This window comes from Vollenhovia emeryi, unplaced genomic scaffold (assembly GCF_000949405.1).
Source record: "Vollenhovia emeryi isolate VEMERY1.0 unplaced genomic scaffold, V.emery_V1.0 DF939168.1, whole genome shotgun sequence".
NCBI lineage: Eukaryota > Metazoa > Arthropoda > Insecta > Hymenoptera > Formicidae > Vollenhovia > Vollenhovia emeryi.
Window position 1 is genome coordinate 649,814 of NW_011967198.1, and position 16,947 is coordinate 666,760.

Sequence of the window (16,947 nt, forward strand, 5' to 3'; positions counted from 1 at the left end):
AGGAGGGAAAAGGGGAATCCTCGGAGAATCTCGAAACTATTCTTCCCCGGAGGTCGATCGTGAATCTCTTCCTCTAGCGTGAATTCGTGAGAGGCGAAAAATTTCATTGACGAGTAGTGCAATTCTTCAATGAAACTTTCTACTTTCCGCGAATTCACGCTAGAGGAAAAGATTCACGATCGAGCCCCTGGGAAGAATAGCCTCGAGACGGGAAAACTCGAGAAACGATGTAATTAGACTCGCGCTCCTCAACTACTAGCTCCCGGCTAGATTTTTCAGGGATGACACTTTACAAATGTTTACTTGGAAACAATCATCCCAACTATATGTTGGGGACTTCTTAAGTATAAATGACTTCGTAATTAGAGTTACGCTTGCGAAGGATCCTGTGCGCAGCAAGTAAACAGATAAAATATCGACAACCCGCCCCGAAGTTATTATCGAGGAAAGATTACCGACTGATAACATTTGGCGTACGAATGTCACGAATTCTAGCAGCGTACGAATGTCGTCTATTATTACGTTGTATGAAACATTCAGTAAAAAAAAATATATATATACCTTCCGACTTATCTATCGTAATCGTTCAGCGAGTCCTCGAGTAATCTCGCTAGATATCGGCTGATGACAGCCGAGCTAACGCGACGAACTCGTGATTCTCTACTTCTATCAATTAGCTCGGCTCAAAGTTCACGGACACAATCGTCGTACGAGCGAGAGATAACATTCACACGCGTCTGCAACGTTCGGCCGCCGGCGTTTCCTCGCGACGAACAAGGAATCGAATTCGCCCGCCGATGGAACTCCACTACTGACCGTACGACCGACGGCCGCGACTTTCGGAATCGTACATTATCAATATACGTCCGGCGGCTCGGTCCGAGCTCGTTATCGTTATCGTTCGCATTCCCGTTGGCGAGCGAGATACAGAGCGGTGTGTGAGCGCGCGACCCCGAGATGATTCACGTTTACAAAATTGGATCGCGCGTAGCCGCGATTAAACGGGGCCGAGGGAGAGAAACGAGAGACAGGAGAGGAACGTAAACAGTCGCGGGAGAAAGCGATAGGTAATACTGCGCCGTTTTCATTCATGGATGAGCGAGCGCTCGTCCCGCGCACGGCATAGAGAAGCCTCTGCACAGTTTCTTAAAAAAAGTTTTAATACAAGTCCTCGTACACGTCATCGGTCCCTCGAAAGCCGAGACACGGCCGGTGCACACACGTGTGATCAATCGATGGTCACAGATCAAACGAACGACCGACGCGCGGGTAAAAATGTAACAATACTGCTAAAAAAAAGTTACGATAAAATATTATTTTCCCGACGATGCCCGATGAAGAGCGCACAAAATTTATGTCTACTCTCTCGGACGCATATCGGCCATAAATACATATCCAACTCGTAAAAGAGACTGTATATTAAAAATATGCATATGTATATTTACCGCAATAGAGATCCGTTGCTCAATAATCGAGCTCGCTTACGTCATTTTATCGAAGGCACGCATAATTGTCGAGATAAATCTTACAATTAGACAAACAATTCGAATCGGAACTTGCCGTTGGAATAACGCTAAATTAAATAATACGTCTCGCGCGACACGATTACGCAATTGATTAATTCACGCGACTGTTTCAAGTATAAAAAGGCACCGCTGAAATCCTTGTTCGTCAGCCTGATCATGTTTTTTTTTATACCGTCGCATTGTGCAGCAAGCATGTTTAACTCGGCAGTGTTCATATATGTCGCACACAGCTCTTATGTACAGCTAGATTAACAACGAAGATCCTTCCTTCCCGCCTGAAGTGGGATCGGACGTAGCGGACTAAAATCACTTTGGTGGAGTATCAGTCAATTTCGTACTTCCGGTCGGTGCGCCGCCGCTGTAAAGCATCAGTTCTTCCGTCATGTAAAACGCCACGATCTCTTCCACCGACGAGAAGGACAGTTCGTTCACTTTCGCGGAGCCCAGCGCGTATCTAGAAGCAATTTTCAGAAATATTCTTCTATACAAAATCGTATCTGTAATAGTTAACACAAAATTATCTTCGCGCGTACTGCATAAACCTTCGTCTTTGTTAAACAAAATAAAGTAGGGTATTAATATTTTCCCATCTTATGTATAAAATGTTGGTCCTAAAATTTGGTCCAATCATTTATCACATTCCTGCGATGTTAACATCTCGTAACATCTCAGATTAAATTGCGATGTTGAGTATACGACGAAAGGCATTTGAATAAAGCAAAGTTAATAAACGAAGCATATACCTATTATCGTTCCTCCTCCTGACCGGAACATTGTAAACCCTGTCCCTGTACCAAAGAACCAAGGCTAGGGGATTGCCGGGATTTGTCGTCGACGGTCTCAAAAGAAAGTATCCGTCTTGCTGATTACTGTAAGTACCTTCTGAAAATATACAAGTCAATCACTACACTGTATCGACGTACAAATTTTACATGTTAAGTAAAAAAAATGTTTTACAATAAAAAATATAATAGATAAAATCCTCAGGTGCCCATGTATTATTCTAAACATATATTTAACCCGCGATCTCAATTTTGATGGTTCTTTAGAAAAATTCAGCCGCCTTTCACTTTGCAAACTTTAAAGACTATTCAAAGCGATCTAAAGGATTGACACGTACGTTCTCTGATAAGAATCATTGCTTGTTCCCTCGTGATATTATGATACCAGGGCTTGTCCACGTAAGATTGCCTCTCGGGTGGCGGTGGTAACGGCCGCGTGGCTCTCTCGGTTGACAGCGAGGTATTACTGCCAGCGTGAGGTAATGTGGCTGATTTCTTATCCGGTGACCGCTCTGCAAACGTGTAAAAGGCTCAAGATCAACATACCGGAGAACGTAAATTGATACAATGATTGCCACGCATTTCCATAATACATGTACCAATGTGTAATAAGTTTTTACATCCGTACAAGAAATACGCAGCTCCAAATAATCGGCATAAAATGCGCACATAATAATATTATAAACTTGTGGGAAAGAGTACTTTGACGATTATTACAATTTGATTAGAATCTCAATTTACAAACATAAGAACGATATTATGCTGCAAGATATACACCGTTGCACAACTGTCTCTCATTAAAATACAAAATCGACCACATTACTAACTTGCTAAGTTAAGCCGGGCTTGCGTAAGAGTCGCCTGTGTCAAACACTCCGAAAGACTTGTTTGCCGGCGTAACGCCGTATTGAGCGATACATTCCGCTTTGTATCGCCGATTATAGTAGCCATTGTGTCGCGAATTCGTCACGCGCACCTCGGCGGATCACGAGTACGTTTAGGCGACTATCAGTATATTGCCGCTGACTTTTCTATCGTGCGTCCGGAGACGCATCTGTTGGAGATCCACCGGTTTGAGGAACACGTCCGACACGACGATCGCAAGAACCGCGATGGAACTGACATTTAACTCGGGAGCGACCCTTTTAAAGCATCGCGAAAAGGGAAGGAGCGGTGGTCAATCTCCGTTGGTCTCTCGGCATGGGACATAGACACATCCGAAGCGCGTTTAAGAATATCTTCCGTAAATCAGATCGGGAGAGGCAACGATCCCTACGCAGTGGTCGCGAGAAACAAAGAAGACCCGACGAAGGTGGTCTTCCTCGCGGGAAGAGGAAGAATGGAATTTTCCGTAGCTCCGTGCTCTTTCTTAACCCTTTGCGCTCCTACGTCAAGTATGACTCGACATCAGTTTTTATCTCAGGAGCTCCTTTGTCGAGTCCCACTCGACATTTCTTCAAGTCCAAACCAATAGATGAAATATAATTCGGAGTGCAAAGCGTTAAGGCAGTGCGACTGTATTCATCTGCAAATTTATCTTTGTAAGAGGCAAACGAGTGACAATTATCAATAATGAATTCCGACCGTTGAAATAAACAAGATCACGTACTATTGTTATTCTTAGCCGAGAAACTTTTCAGCTCCAGCAGACTGGACAGGATATATTCGAGCGAATGATGAATTTTAACGTCAATTTACCTGTCGCGATCGCGATGATACTTTGGATAATCTTATCTTCATGCAAACATAAATTGTATTAATTACAAATCAAGCTGCAAAGATTAATCGGACATTTTATCGAAAATTGGCGGCGAGCGAATCAATTTTTCGAAATCTATTTCCGTCAGCCGGTCGGAGTTCGACGACCTTCGGCGAGCGAAGAGAGAACAGATGTTCCATTAGCGCAAGGTTCTCACACTGTGCCACGATCGCACGGACACCGGTATCGGTGCAGATGCAGATAAGTCGTCGAACAATGCGTTGTTTAATCGCTCTGTATACCTGGCGGCTCAGGTGGTTGCGAATAACAACACGTAGACAGGCCCCTCTTGATCCGCACTATCATATCGGCGACCTCATCGGCCAGGCGCGTGCCCAGACCTTCTAGGAGATGTTTGCTCAGCCGCAGATAAAAACAGGAACACATTCCATCACCCGGTGTTTCGCGCTCTCGGACTCTTATCGAACCCTTCGCAGCTCTCGATGGACACGACTTATACGTGTCGCGATCAGAACTGGTATTCGATGTAACGTTTCTACCTCTGCCGGAACTTATCGCTGCCTTTCTTCCTCGGAAAGTTTCGATACATATATTGTACACGTATGTCGTTAGATCAATCGGAAACGAGACGCAATCTCTTTCTCAGCCACTGACAAAATTGACTCGACGTTTCGCACCGTCGTCTCACACTCGAGTCGAAAACCCACGGTGAGGTATCTCGCCGAGCCCGCCCGACGCCTGAGATCTTTTATTCATGCTGAAGGTTGAAAGGTCTTCACTTCAGTGTACGAAAAATACAGCAGGTTGTGAATAATTGAGGCGACGTCGTTGACATGATGGCGGCAAAACGCTATTCTGCATATCGCAAAGAGAGGAACGTTTGTACAAATCCGGTCTTGATGATGGCCGATACGCGACTGTCTGCGATCCGCAATATCGCGATGGCAATGCGCATCAGGTTGCATGAGAAACGACGATAAGCAGCATTTGTCGAACATATGCTCAGAAGTTCTTACGAGCGATCTTGCATTCGTCTCGAGTCTACGGTACTTGCTATCTACTTGGTATCTTGCTATTCTTTTCTTCCCATTCACTACGACGGTTCGCGACATCTCGTCACTTCGTTTAACATTCCACTACCGAATTTGTGTAAATATTTTGTACCTATCGCTCTTCGGATGAATTGAACATGACATTGAGTAGCGACAAACGAAAATCTTCAATCTTTAAGGTTTCCTCAAGTATTTTTTGGATTTATATCTTTAAGAAAGAATAAATTAAACTGTTTAGAAAAAGAAAAACAATTATCATTTGTAACGCTTTGTTAAATATCATCGCCGCTAAGCCAAAAATATAATTAATCTACAAAATTTTGCATTCACTGGAGGGATTTTAGCCTCACAATATTTTCTATGTAGCCATGTAATACTTTTCAATTGCTTGTCTCTTCATAATGCTGAGAAACAGACCTACCTTTGTGTTTCTCCGACCTGGTTCTACCGGGAAAAGTCGAAGGCGGTGGGGGCGGCGATGGTTTGGCGGGTAAGGGAGGCGGCTCTTGCGCATCGCTGGTCCTTTGAATGGGGCTCAGGTATTCATTATCCTCCGGCTAATGCAACGCGATAATAAATAATTCATCGAGTCTCGTAAACGCAATTCCGAATTGACTGTTGAAGACCCACCGTTTCTGTGATAGACTCGTAAATCTCGTAATCCTCCTCTTCCTCGTGGCTCGCGACGCTGGGTGGCTTGTAAACACTTTCGACCGAGCCTTGGCGGCCGCTGTGCAACGACTGCTTGCTATCGACCCGCGAGATCTCGTTCTTCTGCTGCACCTGCTCGACGATGCTCTCGTTGAGCGGCTCGTACTCGTCCTCGCTCTCCTGGGTTTGCGCCGGCAAATTCGCCACAAGATCAAAATTTCTCAAGATGACCGGTGGTTTCGATGACTCCTTATCGGTGTCTTTCTTGATCTCCACGGACGTGTAGTCTTTGCTTTTCTTAGGTTCCGGTGGCGGTGGCACATTCATCCTTCCTGGAAAGCCAAGCAACAGATGCATTATTTATTAACATCGCATTATTATCCAGAAAAGAATGAAAATCCATATAACCATGACGAATCTGCACATAAACATGACATATTAACAGGAACTGACTCTGCGTTTTGCCTTGTTCATTAGAACCGCGTTCGTCCGTCTTCGGCGCGTTGTGCAGGAAAGATCTCTGCGGTGATTTCTTATCGGCGGCAGTCATCGGGATTCTCCTCAACGGCAGACTCTCCGGCTTTGGCCTGATCTCAGGTTTCTTCGTCGGATCATTCCTCCGCTTCAACTCCTCCAACTCCAATTTCAGCTTCCCGGCCAGAGTCTTCTCCAATTCGGCCTTCCCGTGCAGCCTCGAGACGTTTCTCGTCGGCGGTGGCTTCGTCTCCTGAAAATTCGCATACATGTTCTCCTCCTCGCCCGGGGCAGAGTTGCAATTGGCGTAAGTCTCCTCCTCCTCCGGTTTTATCACTTTCTTCGACGGTGGTCGCGTCGGTATTCTGCTGATCATCCTATTATTCTGCAGAGACATCTGCTTGTTCTTGATCTGACTTGGTTTTATGATCTCATCGGTGGAGTTGTTCTCCTCGGCCGCCTCATCCTCGAAGTCGGTCCCCCAGGAGCCGCTGTCGCTCAAGTGATCATCGTTCTGTTGCGCTTCTCCACTCCTGTCCGGCAGATATTTTTCTGGAGACTTGTTCAGCTCTTGCACAAATGCCCATAGTTTTCTGCAATGAATTCCATAAATTCATCAATTTAACGAAAGAGAACATTTGCCTGATACCTTGCGGTACAGTTATATACGTTAATCTTCAGCGCGACTAGAGAATTCCGTTGAGCAATAAGGAACGGGCGGTAGAGCAAAACGCTAAATCAACGCGAATGTGGAGTGGAACGATCGAACACGACCCACGCGACAGAATTATGCATTTATGCAAGACTTGCAGTCATCAAATAATTGTCCAGTCGCGCGAAACACATCTTTGCGAATGGCACGCGACGGCGTCTTCATAAAGACGTAGCCACGTAGCGCATTCTTGCCGCGTCGTACAAGTCAGCAATTTCTTGTCGCCACAAACTTATTTCAGAAAGATAGCTCCTATTAAAAAAAAATAATCTGAAAACGAGGCGACGTTAACTTCATGTATCAAAATCATCAAATGTTACGCGGCATTTTCTTCTAGTTAAAGCGATACCTAGTCGGATTGTCGGCTTTACGCCCGCATTTCTTAAGCCTTGTGTCCACGTCCCAAGAACTGTGCCCAGGTTCTAGCTCCGATGAACGTGCAGCCAATCAACTTGCAGCTTTTCGTAAAAAAATGCAAGTTGATTGGCCACACATTCATCGGAGCTAGAACTTGGACACAGTTCTTGGATCGCGGGCAGAAGGCTTTAGACACGTAAACGCTTGTAAACGGTATGTGAACACGATGAGCTGTTCGCATACTGAATAATCCGATACCGTTAAGAGGGAGCGCGTTATGAGAGGAGATCGCGAGACACGATTCCGCGAAGAAGGGAAAAGTAGCGGAGGGAATAGCGCGACTCGGGCAGAAATAAAGCTGGATTTGTGGCTCGGTCTCTCACCCTATCAATGGACGCGTGAGGTCACTCTTCCAGAGCGCCAGCTTCCCATCCGTCAAGTGCTGGAATAATTACAATTAATTAAGGCCCCGTTAAGAGCGCGCGAGCGCGCGCGCCGTCACCAGCCGTCTCGAAATATATTGCTGTTGCAACCGGAAAAAAAAAGCGCGTCCGCGTTATCGGTGGATGTGGGCAGATAATCGCTCGCGCGGCACGCGTGTTTCTCCAGTTACCATCGAGTCAGCGACTTCGGGGATTCATTAGTGCCCACTTCTGCCAATGCGGATTAATTTTAATTTCGGTTTAACTAAGGTTTTGTCTCTTTCCAATTCCAGAAACCAGAAAAAGTTAAAAGTAACTTGAGCCGAGACCAAAGTAAATCTGCATTGATAGAAATAGACATAAGTCGACGAGGGGACACTTTTCAGGCGGATTAAATCGATGCAAACTGGATCCCCTCTGCGTCGAGCATCGTCGTGCGCGTTCGCGTTAATAAATTTCGTGAAGCACGCGTGAAAAAATAAGAGACCCGAGATAAGCGCGCGTAGCCAATCCGGAAATTTTCTCTTATTAACCAAGATATTAATCCTGAATCCTTGTTAAAAAAAAACGTAATCAATCCTGACGTTTATATGAAAATAATACAACAAGTCCGCGACATTCTGTACAATCTTCTGACATTATTTGCAAAGCTTCAATTGTTAATAAGCTATTATTTTATATTGCTGTTTCAACTACAGTCTAAAATGTTAATTGAATACACATCCGTAAGGTCGGAGAGAGAAACAGCGAGAGAAAGAGAGATTCGTCCAATGTGTCCGATCTCGGGATTTTGTAATTTTCATGTAATTTCAATCGCCAACGTCTGCTGGAAGCGATACTTCTCAGTTGGCCGATTAAATCACAGTTAACGCGAGATTTTATCATCGGGACGCTGCGTTTTTCAAGGCGGCATTCGTGCGACTTGGGGGGTCGCCGACTGGAACAGGGGCGGGACGAGACGAAAATTGGAAAATTGTTCGAAACGGCTGCTCTCCTCGTAGCAATACGATAATTCGCCCACCAGCAACTCATCGCCGTCGATCTGCCGTTTCGCCACGGCCTTGCAACATTCCTCCAGCCCGTTCTGCAAAACGAGGAAATCGTTGACAGGATACTAATAACGAGCTACTGATACATATGTAGAAATTGATATCCCTCGTACAGAGAGACAGGATGCGTGTACAATTGATAATAAAAAAAATGGAGAAAAGGAAATGACCCAATAATGGCGTGTCGAGGAAACGTATCGTCATATACGCACGTCGAGCGCGAGTGTATTTTCGTCTCGGTGATAATAAAGTAGATAAGTTAACGCACACACTTCCTTAATTGCGCTTATTTTTTTCCATTGTGTCCTCGCCGCGTGACTTCATATCCCTTTTAATTGATCTGAATCACGGGAAAAGCCGACCCAGATTGCACGGAGGATCGAAAAAGAATTCTCTTCTAATTATCGAGTCCCCTTCCCACCCCAGTTCTGTTCTAAAGTCGTTCCTGGGAATTAAAAAGAATTCACTTTTCATGTCACCAATTCTGGAGCTATAAATTCTCGGATAAGAGAGAAATTCTTTATATTCGGAACACCTTTAATTTACAGACACGAAGTAACAGAGGATACAAGAGCCGGATGTTAGTGTCTAAATGATTTTAATTGTTAAATTTCTCGCGAGAAATTTACCCCAGCCAGGGTTTGAACCTGGACCTCCCCCTCTCTAGACGGGCGTCTCACCAATTCGACCACCGAGGCACGTGGTAATATTCATCGCAATAAACAGTCCAACGTTATTTCACGAAAGTCGCCTCTAATTTAGTTCCACGGAATCCTTTCGAGTTAATTTTTTTTAAATTCATAAGACTCTGGCGTGAAATCACAATTGGCTCTTGCATCCTTTATTCCTTCGAATTGTCATTTTCTTGGGTTCGAACAGATCGCGCCGATTCGTGGAGACTTTTAAACAGCGAATCCTTTTTAATTTCATGACGGCCGCCTGCAATTTAGGGAGGCTTCTTTCTCAAAGTCGTTCTCTTTCTCCTTTTAAGATTAATATACATGTTAATTTATCTTTCAGTCGTATGGAACGCTGACCGCGAGAAAGAAATCTGGGCCGAGCGACGTTCTTTCCGCGAGACCGAGTGGAAACGAAGTTGCGGCGAGGAAACGACGATCGTTTTCCTTAAACCGGCGCGTTCAAACGCGCCACCCAGGAATGCGTGAAAGTAACGCGCGCGCGCGAAAGAAATGCAAAGATGCGTCCCTTTCGCCGGCCGAGTTTTCCGAGGAAGACGTATCCCTAACGATAATTGTCGATTATAATCGATCCTTCGGGCGAAACGCTCTCGTTACACGTGGATCGGAAAGTTTCGTCTTTCTAAAGGCCTGTGTCCACGATGCTAGAACTTGATTCAAGTTCTAGTTTCGAGAAATGCGTAGCCAATCAGCTTGCAGCTATTCCATAAAAGCTGCATGCTGATTGGCTGCGCATTTCTCGAAACTGGAACCCGGACACAGTTCTTGAATCGTGGACACAAGGCTGTTTTCTTCACGGCATCCCGCAATTCGTCAAATCTAATCTATTATACAATGTGCTCTCCCGCGTCTAGAAACATTCTACTTTACATAATCAAATGGAAACGCTTGAAACGTTTGTCGACAATTCACGATTGTACAATGTACAATCTATCAACTTGGACACATTGTTTGAACGTATTTATTGGCTACAGACTAGCGAAGAACACATTGTAGATCAGCTTTTAAACCGATGAGCACAAGAGTCCTGGGGCTCGATTCTCGAATTCACTCGAGGGAGAAACGCATGCGAAAATTCTGCTCTTACAGAAACGTCGCAAGCTGATTGGCTGTTCGCGTGATTTTTGACCAATCGACCCTCAACTTTTCCGCGGGAGCAGAATTTTCGCATACGTTTCTCCTTCGAATGAATTCGAGAATCGAGCCGGTCTTTCAAAATATTCGGACGACTACGCGTGTTCAGGCCCGGTTTCACGATGCCGTTTAATTTTCAGCTTACAAGCTTAATTCATTCTTCATCTCGTTCTGTCGCCTTAGAAAGGGACAAAGAATGAATCAAGCTAAGATTAAAGTTATGCGACGTTGGTGAAATCGAGCCAATTAAGGCCCAAGTTTCACCAAACGTCGCATAACTTTGATCGTAGTTTAATTCACGTTTGTCTCTTGCTAAAGTAACAATTGGAAGGAGACAAAGAACGAATCAAGCCAAGCTTGAAGTTAAACAACGTTGGTGAAACCGGGTCTAAAAGTTCGGATGAGATAAACGACGATTGATGGTTGCGTCACGCTTGCTAGACGATATTTGTTACCGTATCAATTTTACGATAAAGTTTAGTGACCGTATTAGATAAATATCTATTTTTACGACAAAATTACAGGACCCTCTTCTACACATCAAGTACAATAACCTCGGATACTCGTTGGTCCGACAGACCCCCCCTCCCCCCCCCCCCCCCCGCGTGAGGGATTCGATTCGTCCGACCCGCGTAAGAAAACACGTTTCCGGCGACAGGTAAAGAGTCGCGAGTGAAGGGAACCGCGGAGGAACCGCGAGCGAGAGAGGAAGCCGGCGAGGGTCGGTAACCTCAACTCGATCGCCGGAAAATCGCTCGGGGAATCCTAGCGTGGCCACCCGCGCCTCTTCCGCGGCGCGCCGTCCTGTCCTCCTCCCTGCGCGAGTCGCGCTATAAATACTCGCGTATTTACCGCCTTTGACGCGCACGTGCGCCTCGCCCACCTCCCCCGCGCCCCCTGACGTTGCCGCGGTCGCGTCGCGCCTTTGACAGTCGGTGTCCGCCGCGAAGTTGCACCCACGGTCGCGCCCCGCGCCTCACTTCGCTTCGCGCCGCTCACGAAGTGAAGTGAGGCGCGAACCGCGACCTCAGCCCCGCTCACCTTGCGCAGCAGGCACAGCACGCCGTCCGTGCTCCAGGCGGAGATGTCGTCGAGGGCATCGCTCCGCGACGGCTTCTTGGACATCGCGCACCACCAACGCCACGTGCGCGCGCGCGTGCGCCCGCGGGCGAGGAAGAAAACAAAAAAAAATACCGGCTGACCGCAACGCGCGCACGTTCGCAGTCCGGCGGCGTCTGCATCAGCTTTTTGCGGTCGCGCGACCGTCTGACAGGTCTTCCCCCTCCCCGCCCGTTCAGCGTCGCTCCTGGCCGCCCCTCCCCCTTCCCGATTCGCGGCCACCACCCTCGCCCCGGTGGTCATTCGCGCGATTGGTCAGTCTCTCGCGGCGCACCTGCGTCGGCAGGTCCGTCCCGCGCGAGGTGAGAGCCCAGGCCCCACCCTCCCCCTCCTCTCTCTCTCTCTCTCGCGCTCTCTCTCGCTCTCTCATTTAAATTATGGGATAGAATATGATCAGATTAATTGGATTACGCGCAATTTCAACGTAAAGAAATAAGAGTCTTATTAATTTACATAGAAATTGCATGTGATCTAATGTAATCTGATCGTGGTCTATTATTTTAAAGGGTCTCTCTCTCTCGCATATTTGCATGAATTACGACCGGTGCCTCGCGCGAAACGTGACCGTCGGAGTCTTATTCTTCGATATACGACCCCGTCGCGACACGTGATTGGATTTCCGACGACTGTCCTAAACAATTCCCGATTTCTTCCCAAAATAAAATATATTCTACGCAGAAAGAAAAACGATGTAGAACGAATAAAACTTCGCTCGATGGACTGTTGAAAATGCAAATCTCTCTTTAGAAGAGAAAGGCGTGACAAATGAGTCACATAATTTCCGATTTGTAATCCGCCTTCGGACGGCGGTTGCGAAACGGAATCTCCTCTCCGGCGATCGTTGCCTCTAGTAAAAGTTTTAACCGCAGTCCTCGTTAAAACGGAGCTGCAAATGAGGAAAACCTCAGCTTTTTGCCTGAAAAATTTCAAGACGAGCCAATCAGACCGGAACTCACGAAATTTAATTAAGGTCTCGTAAAGTAAACCTCTTTAGAATCTTACATTATAACGAGCAATAAGTCTCTCTCAATAACGTTATTAATATTGAGTATCGTATATTATTAAGTCTTACATGTGTGAACTGTATCATAAATTAGAAATTCTCTATCTTGGTGGGCCCCGATCGAATCCGACCCCTAAAGCCCGTATCAGACTACGGATTGACATTAGGATTAGACTGAAATTTGACCAATCAAAGTAAAGTTTACTAATCTCAAGTTTAGTAACTTTTACTCCAATTGGTCAAAAATTTCAATCTAATCTCAGTCGCAATCCGCAGTCTGACACGGGCTTAAAGCTTTGTTCAACCTGTGAAAAAATTTCGACGTAACAATACAAAAGATTTTCCACGTTCGTGAATAATGCGGAAAGGGCCCGGCGAGAAATGACTCGTCGATCGATGTCGACGAATTATTTCTCACGGGGGGGGGGGTTTGATTTATTCTTCAGCTCTCTCTCTCTCTCTCTCTCTCTCTCGCTGAAAGACTTTTATCTTAATTTAAGATTAAGACGACAAGCCTCTCTCTTAATTAATAATGAAAAATGTATTTTGAATTAAGAGTAAACTGTCCAAGTTCTGTTTTATCTCAAAGATATCTCTACAAAGCCGCGTAAACTTTATAAAGATCTTCGAAGACAACATTTATCCGGCTTTCATTGTAAAAGTGTCAAAGTGGTCAGACACCTGTCATAAATTAAGTGTTCGCTAAAGCGCGACAGACAGCCTCTCTCGATGTCCCGTTCGTTCGTTTCGCGACGATCGTTTCTCCCGGAAGTCCCGCGGCGCGCGGTGCGATTGCGTCGACGGACGACACACCGCGCCGCGGCCATGAGAGCGGCGCCGATGGTCGCGTAGACGCGCTGACCAGCGCTGACCCCCCGAACGGCGCTTGACGTTGTCGCGAGTCATTTTTCCAGCCGAGCGGGACGCGAGGAGAACCGGCCGACCGGGAGCGGGTGACATCATGGCTGTCACCGAGCTGGCCACGGAGCAGGCGTTCGACGACTTCGTCAAGTGAGTAGTCGGCGCATCAGGTCGACGGGAACCTCATAACCTAATCTAACCTAACCTCCTCTCGCGCCTGAGAGTATCCTTCCCGCGAGAACGCGGTTCTCCTCCCCCCCCCCTTTTCTTACGTTCCACCGCTGCGAAAATCTCTAGGACCTCCGCTTTATTTCGGGAATTATCGGTTTATTAACAATAGTTGTAAAATTATTGTTGTTTTACTAGATAGAAAATTATGAAATTTGACCTAGGAACGAAATAAAATTATAATCCTAGTCTTGCAAATGTCATTCTCCAAATTATATCAAAACCGGCAGGCTGTTATCTGTGCATTCTTGTCAAATAAATGCTTTACCTTTCACGGGTAAAAGTGTGAATGACGTGAGTGTAAACACTTGTTTACTTAACGAATTATTTGACCATTCAACGTTTCTTTATTCTCTGTCGGTTCTTCTATTTGAAGACCAGTGTATTTTTCTCTCCTCGCGTGGCGGATGTTAATGACAAACGCTCACTGGTCCTTCGCCAGTTTGTTTTCCGTATGTTTTACAAGCGTGCTTTGCTGTGCAAGGTCCAAGGATCTATCCATCGTGCACTTTCACGCACCATGGGCGGAGCAATGTTCCCAAATAGACGACGTACTCGCGGAGATGGGCAAATTGGAGCAGTACAAGGAGGTCAAGTTCGCTAGGATCGAGGCGGAGAACGTGCCCGAGGTGTCTCTGAAGTCCGGAGTGGCTGTCGTGCCCACGATTCTTCTGCTGCGATGCGGCGGCGTGATAGGCAGGGTGGACGGTGCCAACGTCTCCGCGCTGACGGAGAAGATCAAGCACCACCTGGGCAACAAGGACGCTCCGCCGCTCGATGCGGCCAAGGCGAAGGAATCTCTCGAGGACAGGCTGAGGAAGCTGGTGAACCAGGCGCCGTGCATGCTGTTTATGAAGGGGAATCCGGCGAATCCGCGGTGTGGCTTTTCCAGGACGATCACTTCCTTACTGGACGGTTACAAGGCGGACTACAAGTCGTTCGATATACTGCAGGACAATGAAGTTAGGGAGGGACTTAAAAAGTTTAGCGATTGGCCGACGTATCCGCAGTTGTATATCAATGGGGAGCTGATCGGCGGATTGGACATAGTGAAAGAGATGGCCGAGTTAGGCGAGTTGGAAAGTATGCTACCAAAGAAAGAGAATGCCGATGCCAATTAGGCCCGCGGTCTGTTTAAGCATAGTTCTCTTTTACAGCGATCCTCGCGTGTAATAACGAATATTATTTTTCCAAGCTGTTTGCTAGTTTTACCTGTCGCCTCTTTAACGTTGCCTCGCATTACGCGATTGAAATTACATATCCTGTACAATAAATTAAATCTCGGGTGAATTATGGTCGACTCAGTTGCGTATTATTATAATTAATATCCAGGGTTGTGAAGTAACTCGTTACTTGTAACGAAGTTACAGTTAGAGTTACTTTTTTTTAGTAACTCTAACTTAACTTCGTTACCTTCTCTCCGTCTGTACCTGTAACTTAACTCAGTTACAATTTGTCGATAACTGGTAACTAAGTTAATAGTTACATTAATAGTTACTTTATATATTTTTAAACCTCCAGAGATCGCATTAGGTCTTGCATTTGCACATAAACGCTTTTATCGACACTTTATAAGTTAAACGCAGATTTCATATTTTTATTTTCATTGTAAGAAAGTAACTGCCAAGTAACGATTCGTTACTTTTTGAGCAACTATACCTAACTGTAACGCGTTACTTTTTAGAATTAGTAACTTGTAACTATAACTAGTTACATTGTTAGCGAGAAAATACTGTAACTGTAACTATTAGTTACTTTTATAAAGTAACCTTCCCAATCCTGTTAATATCCTATTACTGCTGGTTTCGAGCCGACCCATCGTTTTACATTCTTCCATTAACCTTCGATTTTTACACAAAGTTACGTGTCATCCTTCGTAAGATTTTCATTTATATACATTTTACAAAGGAGAATTACAGCAAACAATATGTATCTCAGAATTACAGGTGTATACATGATCTTCAGTTGTGTAGTTAAATGGTCCGCAACTAGTTAGATTCATAACTTATCTTGCATGATGTTTACATCAACTTTTTTCATGTAGTCGATGTAAATTTTATAAATTAGATGTCAATGCATATGTATAACACGGACATGTAAATGGCAATTTTATCGACAGAGTCAGAAAATGCGTAATGAAATAGTTCCAACAGATGGGCGTAGGGGCGCACAAAACAGTGTGTTGAAATGGTATCAGGTAAAATTCTAGCGTGGGCCGTGGGCCACTCTCAGGTTTCCCTCTGTATATAACCTATATAACTCACGGGGCCTGATGCGTTATCTTTTGTGACTTAATTTAGGTGCTCATTAAGTCATGTCATTTGCTTTGTGCCCGATAATAAGAGGTCATATAATTCAGCAATGGAAGGAAGGGAAATCGGAAGAAGAAATTGCAGCGAATATTCCCTGCTCGCAGAGAACAGTCCACAAATGGATAACGCGATTTATTGAAGGCGGTGATCGTGCGTTGCACAATCGCCGACCACAACGGACGACACAGCAAGCCATATCATATAAAAATTTGTGCCCGGAGGAAAGAGGCCGTATAATTGAACAGTGGAAGGCAGGAAAATCGGAAGCACAAATTGCTGTTAATATTCCCTGCTCTGAAAAGACAGTCCGTAGATGGATAAAGCGATTTTCTGAAGGCGGCGATCATGCGTTGCATGATCATCGCAAACATAATCACCGTCCACGACAGACTACAAAGCAACAAGACCAGGAAATTGTCGATTCTATACGGCAACGACCTTTTAGTACCATAGCAGAAGCTATCCGGTCTTCGGGCGTATCAATGTCAGACAGTACAGCAAGACGACGATTGCACGAAGCTGGATATTACTGCTACCGTCTAACCCATAGAAATGCGCAAACTTCTAACGAGGAGCAACGAGTCGCGTTCGCTCTGGAGAACTTGATGACGACCCGCGAGGAGTGGGAGGTCACAATCTGGACTGGTATAAAGGTCTTCGTGCCGTCTGCCGACGACCAATCTTATCTACAGGAAGTAAGTGAGGAAAAGTTTAATCCAAACAATGTACCTCATGTACAGGAATTAAGTGAGGAAAAGTTTAATCCAAACAACGTACCTTATGTACAGGAATTAAGCGAAGAAAAGTTTAATCCAAACAATGTACCTCATGTACAGGAATTAAGTGA

At 45.5% G+C, this 16,947-nt stretch overlaps 3 protein-coding genes and 1 non-coding gene across 6 annotated transcripts in view; 2 read left to right on the plus strand and 2 right to left on the minus strand.

The window, feature by feature from the left end:
* Nucleotides 1-1,142: 1,142 nt before the first annotated feature.
* Nucleotides 1,143-11,810, minus strand: LOC105564117 (lymphocyte cytosolic protein 2-like). Of its 3 annotated transcripts, none has more exons than XM_012016264.1 (9): nucleotides 11,619-11,810; nucleotides 8,718-8,780; nucleotides 7,658-7,716; nucleotides 6,185-6,798; nucleotides 5,711-6,063; nucleotides 5,502-5,637; nucleotides 2,647-2,820; nucleotides 2,270-2,405; nucleotides 1,143-1,980 (listed from the first exon to the last, which is right to left on the minus strand). In XM_012016264.1, the coding sequence occupies exons 1-9, from the start codon at nucleotides 11,700-11,702 to the stop codon at nucleotides 1,833-1,835; spliced, it is 1,767 nt and encodes a 588-aa protein (XP_011871654.1). In that variant the 5' UTR covers nucleotides 11,703-11,810; the 3' UTR covers nucleotides 1,143-1,832. The 3 variants fall into 3 exon arrangements, with proteins under 3 accessions (XP_011871654.1, XP_011871653.1, XP_011871655.1); XM_012016263.1 differs by having other exon boundaries at nucleotides 2,270-2,408; XM_012016265.1 differs by lacking the exon at nucleotides 2,647-2,820 and having other exon boundaries at nucleotides 2,270-2,408.
* Nucleotides 9,372-9,443, minus strand: Trnas-aga. Its single transcript has one exon. It is a non-coding gene; the product is annotated as a tRNA-Ser (tRNA).
* Nucleotides 11,811-13,492: 1,682 nt separating the features above from the next.
* On the plus strand, nucleotides 13,493-15,088 carry LOC105564119 (glutaredoxin 3). Its single transcript, XM_012016266.1, has 2 exons — nucleotides 13,493-13,710; nucleotides 14,273-15,088. The coding sequence occupies exons 1-2, from the start codon at nucleotides 13,661-13,663 to the stop codon at nucleotides 14,907-14,909; spliced, it is 687 nt and encodes a 228-aa protein (XP_011871656.1). The 5' UTR covers nucleotides 13,493-13,660; the 3' UTR covers nucleotides 14,910-15,088.
* Nucleotides 15,089-15,487: 399 nt separating this feature from the next.
* LOC105564120 overlaps nucleotides 15,488-16,947 on the plus strand; it is a 3,168-nt gene continuing 1,708 nt past the window's right edge. Inside the window, exon 1 of the mRNA XM_012016267.1 lies at nucleotides 15,488-16,947. Within this exon, the coding sequence (XP_011871657.1) occupies nucleotides 16,103-16,947 (845 nt within the window). The 5' untranslated portion in view covers nucleotides 15,488-16,102.

Excerpts from the sequence above, each read along its gene's own strand:
- LOC105564117 (XM_012016263.1), bottom strand. The coding sequence starts at position 11,702 with ATGTCCAAGAAGCCGTCGCGGAGCGATGCCCTCGACGACATCTCCGCC. Across the intron at positions 8,781-11,618 it reads TGCTGTGCCTGCTGCGCAAG|AACGGGCTGGAGGAATGTTG; the intron begins GTGAGCGGGGCT and ends CTCGTTTTGCAG. Across the intron at positions 1,981-2,269 it reads AGGAGGAGGAACGATAATAG|ATACGCGCTGGGCTCCGCGA; the intron begins GTATATGCTTCG and ends AATTGCTTCTAG.
- LOC105564119 (XM_012016266.1), top strand. The coding sequence starts at position 13,661 with ATGGCTGTCACCGAGCTGGCCACGGAGCAGGCGTTCGACGACTTCGTC. Across the intron at positions 13,711-14,272 it reads GCGTTCGACGACTTCGTCAA|GTCCAAGGATCTATCCATCG; the intron begins GTGAGTAGTCGG and ends TTGCTGTGCAAG.